Genomic DNA, 12,059 nt, shown 5'->3' with positions numbered 1-12,059 from the left:
TTATCAATACCCGAAGTTTTTACGAAGAACCATAGACCTTATACTAGTGGAATTACTGGATTCAAGCAATTTATTGTTCAGTTGTAGAAACGGCATTTTTTATTAAGCAGCCATTAGGTAAAATGTGGTCTGGTAAAAAATAGTTGGAACATATTCTGGAGGAAGGAAGACACAGTTTCAAATTAGATTTCTGCATCCACAATTTTTCAGACTAAGATCCTTAGAAAATCTATAAAATATGTTTCTTACATTTTTCAATAAACAAATAATTATTTAAATATTAACTTACGAATGGAAAGAAACTGTACAATCAACTTCTTCTTTCATGGAACATATTACACATTTACGGACCATTATGTATAGATTTTACCTATTTTAAATATTGTAGTTATTGTATTTGAATTAATAAATAATTATATTGAAATTTTGGAATAAAATCAATAACAGAAATGATAGGGGTAAGTATATATTTTAATTTTAATTTTATTTCAGTTACAATAGACTCATATAACTGAGCTAATAAACTATTTGATATGGTTTTTCTGCTCCAAAGTGTGTATCAAGGTTAATAATAATGTGATTTTTTTTTTTTTGTACGAGACTGTATGAATAAACATTTTAATGGTTTTTTTTATAATATAAGTTATACTATTTATATCCATTAAAGAAAATCTATGTTAAATATTATTATTCAATTTCACGATTTAATATTTTAAATTTAATTCTCATGCGTTTTAAATAAAAAAAATATTTCTCATTATTAACTACTTAGTATAATTATTTTAATGCTTACCGTAAAAAGCAGTAATATTTTTAATTGATGAATATAAACTACACCAATTTAAACACACAGTCTGTATTCTATAATAGTCAATTGGCTAATATCTAATATTAATATATATATTATTTTATTCATATAGATATTATTCGGTATTCCCAGTAATCCCAGCGACCCAGTTCCCACTTAAAAATACATCTGGAGAAGCAAATTATATAATATTATGTACACAGTAGACATAGTCAGTTGTATGTTACTATAGTGTCTATAGTATATTATGTGTAAATGTATTTAAGTCAATTGTGTTAATATTATATTGTTAAATAATAATAATTATTATTCTACTATATAAGAATAATATTTTTCTTGGCCGAATCATCCCATCTCTAAAATCTAGAGTCTAGATTATCCCGGATAAGTGGATTAATGTATTAATGCACACTAAATAATGCACAATATAAAATATTATTGTATCACATAAATAATGTTCATGCCTTTAGTGCGCATGTGCGTAGTGCGTTGGTACTTTGTAAGCCGCTACCTGTCGCGGAACGTGTGAACTATACTATGTTCCGTCTATAAGTATAAGGTCTATGCGAAGAACATCATATAATAATAAACACATATATTTTAATTTATAAAATGTATACCATAAGATTTTTTTACTTATACATTTATACCGTGAACACAGCGTCAGGGGCCGGATTTATATGCAAATGCATATATGTACCTATTTCAATAAGCTTTTTGATATCTGATAAGAATTGTCCCCAATTTAGATCATTCTTATTAAAATAAAGCTAATTTTATTTTGAATATTACAACGTTTATACATATTAAATGCATTATGCACATGTAATGCATATTTGTAGTTTTATAGTGCATATTAATATATTATTATTTATGGCACATATATTTGTTTTTCGTCGTATTTTCACGTTCACCACCACATATAATATCAATAAAATTACGACCGGTCTTCATTGCCAAAAATGAGATTAAATACTCATAATATGCAACATAAATATATTATAATATACGGTTTTTTAATATAAGTTAAATTAATTATTTAAATAATTGAAGGGGGTGTTGGCGCCCGCAGGCAAATGCATTTGAGAAAACAAAAAAAAAATGTAGAAAAAATTTTACAGTAGGAATTTATATTTAAAAAATCATACTACAATCTCCAGATTCTTAAACAGAAAAAGCTATTCTCATTATTCTCAATAATTAGCTAATTCAGAGAGCATCAAGTTGTCAATGTTTAAAATATCTATACAAAGAAATCGACCAGAAATAGATAAATGTTGAAAAACATTGAAAAGAGCTATAGGTGCCCACAGAAAAATGAATTTTAGAAAGCAAACAAAAATTTAGGAACAATCATATAGTAAGTAAGAAAACACACTATAAAGAAATTATCCAAATTAATCCAAATTCTTAAACAGAAAAAACTATTCTCGATAACTATAATAATAATTTTTCAGATGGCACTTAATATCAATTTTTAAAAATATCTACAACAAAAATCAACAACATTTAAATTAATTTTGAAAAACTTGAAGGGGATGTTGGCGCCCGCAGGCAAATGCACTTAAGAAAACAAAAAAAAATAGAAATAAATTATTAAGTGGGAACAGACACTGAAGAATGCAAACTACAATCTGCAAATTCTTCAACAGAAAAAACTATTCTCAATAATTAGCTCATTAAAGAAGGATTATTTATAGGGAACCAGGTTATCAATGATCAATTGTCTATACAAAAAATTCAACTGGTTACATTACTAAAAAAAAAAAATTGAAGGAAGGTGTTTGCGCCCGCAGGCAAATACATTTTAAAAAACAAAAAAAAAATTTTAATAAATTATATTATAGAAATACACATTACAAACTTCACACTAAAATGTCCAGAATCTTAAACAGAAAAAACTATTCAAAATATTTAGTTCATTAATGATGGATTATTCAAAGGGCACCCTGGTTATCAATGATCAAGTCTGTACAAAAAAATCAACTAGTTACATTCCTATAAAAAAAAAATTGAAGGAGGATGTTGGCACCCGCAGGCAAATGCATTTTAGAAAACAAAAAAACATTTAAAAAAATTATACTGTAGGAAAACACATAAAAAGTCTAAACTAAAATGTCCAGAATCTTAAACAGAAAAAAAAACTATTTCTAAATATTTAGTTCATTAATGAAGAGTTGAATTGATGATGAATTATTATTCAGAGGGTACCAGGTTATCAATGTTCAAAAAGTATATACAAAAAAATCAACTAGAGTTACATTAAATAACGGAAAATAAATTGTGGAGGGGAGCGCTGAAGCACGTAAGCAAATTAACATCATAAAGCAAACCTAACGAATGAGATAAAATTAAACATTAAGTATTCTCTGAAGACTTACAAATTTGAAAATATTCATATTAAAAATCAATTGAATTAAATTTATGAAAAAAAATTGAAAGGGGAACGTGGGCACCCGCAAGCAAACGTATTTTAAGAAGCAAATAAAAAATTTAACAAAAATCATATGACACCAGGTTGTAAATGTTTTAAAAAAAGATATATATAAAAAAATCAAAAAAAGTTAAATATATAAAAAAATTAATTGAATGGGGAACATGAGAGAACCTAGGCAGCCTCTTTTCAAATTATATAGTATGTACACAGGTACTCAGTGAACTCCCAGGTATAGCCGGTTAATGTTGAAAAATATTTTTCAAAAAAATCTACTAAAGTTCAATAAATTAAAAAAAAATTTGAAAAAAAATTGTTTGAGAAACCTGGGTGAAATAACACTAAACAAAAGAATACGCTGGAAGCTAAATACTGCAATACATATTAACTACAATCCAAAAACTAGGTATTATTTACATTATAATAATACGAACAGTTATTATGATCGGAGGTGTATCACCGTAATATATGTATTAGAAAATGTATAAAAATGAATGTAATTTATTAAGAATGCAAAAAAATTAAATGAGAAAAAAGTCCTGCACGGCTGCACGGACTCTACTATGTGATTGTAATTAATGAAGTACATGAAATAATGTTAAATTTAAAATAATATTGTGTTTGGTTGGGTCTACAGTCAATATTAAATTACAAACTATAAAGTCTAAATGCAAATAAAAACATAGTCAGATATCTGTTTTAGTCTTTGTAAACATGTGCGGAAAAAAATTAGATTTAGTACAATGTAAAAAAATGTGGGAAGGAAACCTTGAGAATTCTTTGACAGTAGGATATGAAAACACAAAACCATATTTTAAATTAAAACTATTGATTTCATACATTTTCAATTTACAAAAACTTATAAGTATTGAAAACCTTATAAAATCCTAATAAAATAATTTTTTGTTATATTTAAAAATACATTTTATAATTTGTTGGGGTAAAAAATCATTAATTCAGGTAGGCTGTGTTTAAGTTTTTAATAATACTGGTACAACTCTAGGTGGCAGTCTTTAAAACCTTGTTAAAAACTGAGATAATTAGTTAACGTCTAACTTCCTGTCCTATTCCAACCAAATTAATAATATTTAAATATTTTCTTTCATTATTATTGTAATGATATGCTCACACACCATTATAATAAACTAAAATTTTACAGATTAATAAACAACAGCCAGACTGTCGCTTGTAGAAATCGGTCGCATCAAATAAAACCATTGATAACGACAACTAAGATATTGACACGCACTCATAACAATATTACGTAGGATGTGTGTGACTTTATTTTATGCTGACGCCAAAGAATAATCTAGTTCCCAGGCCCACGATAATTTAGTGAAAAAGCCACCTACCACTCACTGGTCAGCATCCTCGCGTCCGTCCCTTAAGTCAGTGCATGAGCACCAGCCACCAAGTAACAACCTCTCAAGTATCAAAACCGATTTCAACGAGCGACAACTGGACTTCTTATGCAAGCAATAATCAGTGCGTTCGTTAATTCAATTTGTGTATTTGAAGTAGTACTTTATCTTATTTAAAACCTAAAACTCTTACAATATTGTCTACGAACAACTGCGAATCAGGTAAGGCATATGATATAATATCTTATGTTGATTGCGTTAATACACTATATGTGCTTTTTACATAAAATTACATTGTACGGTGTATTTGATCTAATTCTCGAATACACGATCTCGAGAGCCCTCCGAACACCTGGAGGAAGGTAATAGCGTAACTTTACTATTCTAACTTTTACTATTTTAATATAACTATCGGCAGGAGCCGTATTTATTTTTAATTATATGTTATCTTATTTTACGTTATTACATTATGTTTACAATATCGCTTATCTTAACAGTTAGTAAGAAAAGATCATTGCAAAGCTCACGACCAGCGATGATAGTCGTCTATCATCACCATAGCTTCAACAAACCATAGGTTTACCTAACTAACCTTCTTATGACTTATTAGAACACTTTGAATAAAAAGATCCTGAGTTGCAGGTTGCTGAACTTAAGTGTTTGATTATCAAGTTGATCTTTTGATTGTTGACACCTTAATCCATGCTATGGATGGAGCCCATAGATAATAAAGATTTTGATAGGCCACGCCTATGTTAAATACATTTGAGGCCACGTTCCCGGAGGGGAAGGCAATTGAGGCTCCTATATAGGTATACTTTATTTGGCCTCAATTATTCCACTCGAAGACCGCTAATAAGAGCATTATGTCCTATCAATATCTTTATTTTCTATGACAGAGCCATACCCAGCTCACTCGTGTAAACAATTTGAAGCACATAAAAGCGATCAACGAGTCTCTATTAATGATTTATCAGCATCTATCCTCTCACAACACTCACTTGGAGACAACACATGCACATGAAAGGTTGTTTATAAAACAACATTATTAATGATTTTTTTTTAGCTTCACGTTTTTTAAAAATACCGGGATAATGTCGAACATGGGAGCAACTTTATAACGTATTCAATTAATTTTATTTTGGACTTATTAAAACATGCTATGGAGGGTGTTCCTTTTGGTCGTCCAGTGTCCACAAATATTTCAATTCATAATATGAAATCCTAGCCCTGTCTCCCATACTCTGATATTAAAAGCCCAGCCCACCTTCATATTCTATATGCAAAAAGTAAATTTAAGACAAAATTGTAAATCAATGTACAGTCTCTCTATTGTATTAATATTTTTGATTTCATTAATTTTCAGTACTTTGTATAATTAGATTGGGAAAACATAAGACAATATCATTTACACAAGTCTGTGACTAACACAATCATACTTTGATAAAAGTATATGATGTAAGTACCTTCTATATTTAAATTAATCTTTTTTTTTTCGGTTCTTTATTGGTGGATGGCACTTGAAACCACGGCCCCTCAACCTACTGAGGCAACCTTGAGGCATTTCCTTTTAGGAAATTGATTAAATCCTCAATCATAACTCTTAATTCAAGAGTTTGTAACTAATACAATCATAATATAATATGAGTATAGTACATTTCGTAATATTTTTTGATAATATCTACTGTTAGTGAAGTATTAAGTTTGTATTTCTAATATAATATATGTTATGATATTTATGGACGTCACTTGCACCATGGCCCCTCGATATAGTAATGTGGCGACCCGGCACATCTCTTTTAGATAAATGATTAAATACTTAATCAAGTCTTCCAATTTACTAAACATTTATATTTTGTAGATAATTTGGGATAATTTGAAGAAAAATTTGAAATTGAAGAGAGACTGTGAAGTAACAAAATATGTGGTGTGACTTGTACATTTGAACACTTGTTATAATGTATTATATTAAACTTTAGTTAAATTTTTGTAATGTACTATAATAAACATTTGAACATTTATTACAATACTACATCAATACTACTTTCTGGGTGTTTTTTTTTAATTAACTTTTATTTTATACTCATTTATAAATTATAGTAATAAATTTCAATTAAAAAAACCACATTTAAATAACATTAATTATCACACAATGATTGTGTGACTATAATCAGTTTTGAGTAAGAAAAATAATGTTTTGGAATATAAATCGTTTATCTCTATAAGAGTAGGTACCAATCGACGTTGGCGGTCAATCCGGTGGGAGGATAGATTCCGCGTAACCTTTTTTTCAATGTTTAAGATCAGATAACGTACTCCATAGCGGCTATTGTTATTTCTGAAGCAGAAAAATGCAAACATTTTTCAGAAAACCTATATAGGTACGAAATACTTTTTCTCCGAATCAATCTGTAAATACCTTCAATGAACTTAGGTGGAACAAGTTTTAAAACCACCAAACTATTCTGTTAACTGTTAAGTTGGTACTTTGGAGGGGTCAAAAGTAAAATATTCCTACTATTTCCAAGTAATTTTCAAATAACCGTGAAAAACTAAAAATTAAAGAAAAACTGAAAGTTTTGCTGAAATACTGAAATAGTGTACCTATTATTATTATTATATTGATTGCTAATGGTTAATCAGGCATATTTGTATTATTATTTTTTGTCAATATAAAATTGAATGTTTGTGTGTAGATTATTATAGACCTCTGGAAAGAAGGTGGACTAATTTGAAAATTTGGTTTTTAAATTTTTTTATTCATCTGATTTTAGTACGGTTAGGTTAGGTTAGGATTTTGTAGATTTTCTATAAATTGATAATATTAATCTACCATGGGTAGAATACGACAAATTGATATAACTTTGATACTTTAGAGTTAAATCATACACTTACGTACAAACGGCACGGGGTCTGCGATCTACCGCAGGTAGATTGCCTACCTGATGACTGCTAGTATTATACTACTCTAAGTATAATACTGCTGCGAATCAGAATTTTTATTCCGGGCAACGGAAAAGTTAAGAAAGTGATTGAACACCATACACCGAATATTAAATAACGAATTGAACAAAGTTTGGGTCATATAGAGTTGGTACATTTGACGGCCAACGAAGTGCACGGGTTCAGCTATAGTATTATTCAACTTAAGGCTATAATAAATTATACTGATCGACAAACCGTCTCCGCTTAGAATCGTTTTTCTTATACAATTAATATACAATGATACTATATTATACCATTGAAGTCGTGTTAAATACAATCCATTATTCATTGACTCACTTGTAACCTACTGTACAGCAGAGCGACATCCACTTACCCACTTTTTGTTTGAAGTTAATTTTACTTCTAATAAAAATGCAGTTTAAAAACGAAAAAAAAATTGAAAATAATTAGTATACAAAAAGTATACAAAAAATAAGCAAAAAAAAACATTCAAAATAATTAAGGATGCCTACGAATAAATTAAAATGCAAAAAAAAAGGTAAGTGAAAATACTAATTTCAATGTTAAAAACAAAGAATTCGAAAAAATAATTGTCCCAACATTTTGATTTCTGAGGAGTATCAACCACAGAATATATGAAATTTCATATAATATTCTGTGTATCAACACATTCTATTTTTTTTTATAGGAGTGTGTAAAAAGTGTGTGTCCGGGTATACGTTACGAGCTCCGTATGTACCAGGGTCTCACGCGTTACTCGCTACCGTTCTTTGATTTCGGTGCAAGTGATTGCGACGGACGGCCGCGGCGGCGGCATTATAAACTATAAAGGCTCTCTATAATAGTTGTAACCACTCGTTCGGCGATCATCACAATCACAGCATATGCTCCTGTTACAATGTGTTCCGAACAGCCTCCGTCATGATTCCTATAACGTCGCAGCAACGTTTCTATAACGTCCCTGCAACGTTCCTACAACGTCAAATGAAACAACATAGTAAAATACAAACCATCACGCCGTGACTTACGTATCGTTTTCAGCAAACATTTATCCTTCAAATTACGCCCATTACGATAACTGACAAGTCAAGTTAAATTGAAATTAAATTTAAAAGTGGGTAAACCGTAGGACAAACATAATTCAGAGTGCACCACGAACAATTGGTGTTCGCTTAGTCTTCTTTCAAAGAAGTTTGTCTTTTCTTGTTGAGAAGTAAGTTCCATGAATGGGAACGGATTTGACGATCTGTAAACCTATAATTTACATATTTAATTAAATTATTAAAATTAATCTTACCATGATCAATAAATGTACGTACTATAGGACATCCCGATTCTATTAACAGTCTTTCAGCAACAAATTCAATAGATATGGCCATCTTTTCACAGCTCATGCCAATCAACCTAACTGGTAAAGCCGCCATTTGTCAAAAAATCTTGTTTAATAGTCACAGCTTCACAAATGATCTGTGTGATAACAGCTTGAGGAGGCTTTTGATCTAAATGTTTAAAAAGAGACAGGGAAAATCGGTATGTAAACCCTAAATAAACATTAAAATAATAAAACATGTTATATGCATTATAATATTATCCTTGAAAACATTGCATACCTCATCTCTAAGAAATCAGCTCGTGGCTAAAAGTTAAACCTGGCATTAATCCTCTTTTCCTCAACTATATTATAGAAAGAACATTTCCAGATAAAAATAAACCTTTAACGACAACAAATGCCACTAACCTTTCGCCAAAAGTTGCTTAACTATCAGTAATCCATCTAAGAGCCCAATTTGCCATTTTAGATTCTGAGCGAAGCGATAAATGTATTGATTTTACAATGATGTGTGCTTTTTTTTATTTTTTTGTCTGTCATCACCTTTTAGGACAGTAAAAGTGCTTGGATTTTCTTCAACAGTAACTTTTCTGATAGTAAAGTGAATCTAGTTGGTACTTTGGGGGGTCAAAAGTAAAAATTTCCCAGTAGTTTTCAAAAGCGACGTGAAAAACAAGAGAAAAATTAAGGAAAAACGGGAATTTTTACGCAAAATCTGTTTTCGCGAAAATCGATTTTGGTTTTTGGTGTAACTCTAAAACAAATGACCGAAGGGACATGAAATTTTGACTGAATGTTTATATTAGCATTTTCTACACACCATAAAATTTTGAAAATATTTTGACTCTTTTTGAGCTGTTTACGGCCATTGTCAGTTTTCAATTTTTTTAGTTTTTTTTTCTATAAATATCAATAAAATTTTATCTGTTGAGTAAAAAAGCTTGAAAATTTAATAGAAGGCTCCTAGGTTATTGTTTCAAAGGCAGATGAAAAAAATTAAAAATCCTTAGTCACAGTTTTTAATTATAAGCATTTAAAGTTCAAATTTTGACAAAATACGGAAAAATCACGAAAAATAGCAAATTATTTTGATGAGAATTCATAAAAATTTTTCTTTTTAAATCTAAGATTTAAAATGTAATATAAGATTACTCATAAGTTTGTCTACCTTTATCAAAAAAAAAATGTCTACAAGAAACTTAAATTAAATTTTTATGAGTGTCTGAAATTTATATTTTTACATTTGATATTCACTTGATTTCTCATGTAACAATTTTCTTATTTTATTGTAATTAAAAAACGAATGACTGTAGATACTTGAAAATTTCACTGAATGTTTATATTAGCATTTTCTATACGGGGAGGGTCCCGCGCCGGCAAGCCCGACCCGCCATCTAGAGGAGTTTACAAGCGACCATCCTGGCGCTCTGTCGTCCTCGACAGATGTCGTTACTTATTCTCACAACACATTTTAGTTGAGAATAGGCATTTCTCTTTTTTTTTTTTTACAGCATAAGACATTACAGAAAGAAAAAAAAAACAATATAATAAACAACACATATTAGTATGCACAATTAGCAAGACTTTAACCTAGTAATGCTCAACATCATAGACATACCAACAAAATATAATACATTTTAACATTAGTAATAATCAAAAATAATAATAATAATTCATTGACTAGACACAATATAATATATAAGAAAAAACAATATAATAAACAACACATATTAGTGTGCACAATTAGCAAGACATTAACTTAGTAATGCTTAGCATCATAGACATACCAACAAAATATAATACATTTTAACATTATTAAAGTAGGATATAATAGCCGATTTGAAAACACCGATCCCTCTGATCATACTGAATATGATCATAATGAACTGTTATTATTCTAGGAACTTTTGTCTTTTTATTTTTGAATGTTTTTCGTGCGACGGCTACACATTTTTTACTTAATTTCATCAGATTTTTTTCACCTATATTTTTATTTATAGCGTTTTGAACTGCTTTGACGGCCGCTTTAAACCCACATCCAGCTCCGATTTTACGTTTTGCTTTCATGGCCGTTGTCACGCCCCAAGCCACTGCTTTTTCTTTTAGACTAGAATCTTTTGCCTTGAACCTATCCCAGGCTCGCTGCTCTAATATATAGTCGGCCTCGTTACGATCTGTGATAGAGTTACTACGATCGTACGCAATATCGTGATCTCTACACGCCGAGTCCAAGGGGTTGATTCCTTTATCTCCGTGAGCTAAACGTTTTTTCAAATTTGTTCCCGGTCCACAATATTGATAACCTACACAGATACATCATAGTTTAAATTAATTAAAAATAATCACCAAAACTTACCGGGCACGTGAATCTCGAGTGGTAATTTGTTTATAAGCGTGTTGATGAGGCCTCCTCCCTTATTCTTGTTGTTTCTTCGTACGAGTGACATTGTGTACTGATTACATTCTCATTGCAACAAAGATATTTATATATAAAAATGAAATTAATTGAACAAAAACTAAAACTTGCAGTTGAAAACGTGGACCCGCCTACATCGATTCAGAACTATAGACATGGAACGCTTCTCCCCAATACGATACGAGCGCTTATTGTCGGTCCTTCGGGCTGCGGAAAAACCAATTTAATTTTCGCTTTACTAACCAATATAAACGGAATAAGATTTCATAACGTTTACATATATTCTAAAACATTGGATCAACCGAAATATAAAATGTTGAGTGATATTTTATCAGGAATTGATGGAGTACAATTATTTCCGTTCTACGAAAACAAGTTATTGAACCCGAGAAAGCCTTACCAAACTCTGTGTTTATTTTCGACGATATTATTTCAGAAAACCAAAAAATCGCTAGAACATACTTTTCCAGAGGTCGACATAATTTAGTGGATGTTTGCTACCTGGCTCAGAGCTATTCAAAAGTACCTAAACAACTTTTGCGTGACAACGCTAATTTTATTGTATTATTTAAACAAGATGAAACTAATTTAAAACATGTTTACATGGAGCATTGCTCTGGCGATATGACGTATACTGAGTTTAAAGACTTTTGTACGACATGTTGGCGTAAAGTGAGATTTGAGTTTATCGTAATTAATAAAGACTGCGAACGCGACGACGGTCGATATCGTCACGGGTTCGACACATTTGTCGTTATATAAAC

General features: G+C 30.1%; 1 protein-coding gene and 1 pseudogene across 1 annotated transcript; both read right to left on the bottom strand.

The window, feature by feature from the left end:
- Nucleotides 1-8,635: 8,635 nt before the first annotated feature.
- On the bottom strand, nt 8,636-9,343 carry LOC132938027 (ribonucleoside-diphosphate reductase subunit M2 B-like; annotated as a pseudogene).
- A 1,351-nt stretch (nt 9,344-10,694) lies between these two features.
- On the bottom strand, nt 10,695-11,559 carry LOC132938026 (uncharacterized). Its single transcript, XM_061004683.1, has 2 exons — nt 11,236-11,559; nt 10,695-11,182 (listed from the first exon to the last, which is right to left on the bottom strand). Exons 1-2 carry the CDS (start codon nt 11,324-11,326, stop codon nt 10,695-10,697), a joined length of 579 nt encoding a protein of 192 aa, XP_060860666.1. The 5' UTR covers nt 11,327-11,559.
- Nucleotides 11,560-12,059: the final 500 nt, after the last annotated feature.

Source organism: Metopolophium dirhodum, chromosome 2 (genome assembly GCF_019925205.1).
Source record: "Metopolophium dirhodum isolate CAU chromosome 2, ASM1992520v1, whole genome shotgun sequence".
NCBI classification, from domain to species: domain Eukaryota; kingdom Metazoa; phylum Arthropoda; class Insecta; order Hemiptera; family Aphididae; genus Metopolophium; species Metopolophium dirhodum.
The sequence above is the reverse complement of the archived record's forward strand: the minus strand, read 5'-3'. Positions and strand labels throughout refer to the sequence as shown.

Coding starts and splice junctions, on each gene's coding strand:
- LOC132938026 (XM_061004683.1), bottom strand. CDS start 11,326: ATGTCACTCGTACGAAGAAACAACAAGAATAAGGGAGGAGGCCTCATC. Junction 11,183..11,235: donor ACTCGAGATTCACGTGCCCG/GTAAGTTTTGGT, acceptor GTATCTGTGTAG/GTTATCAATATTGTGGACCG.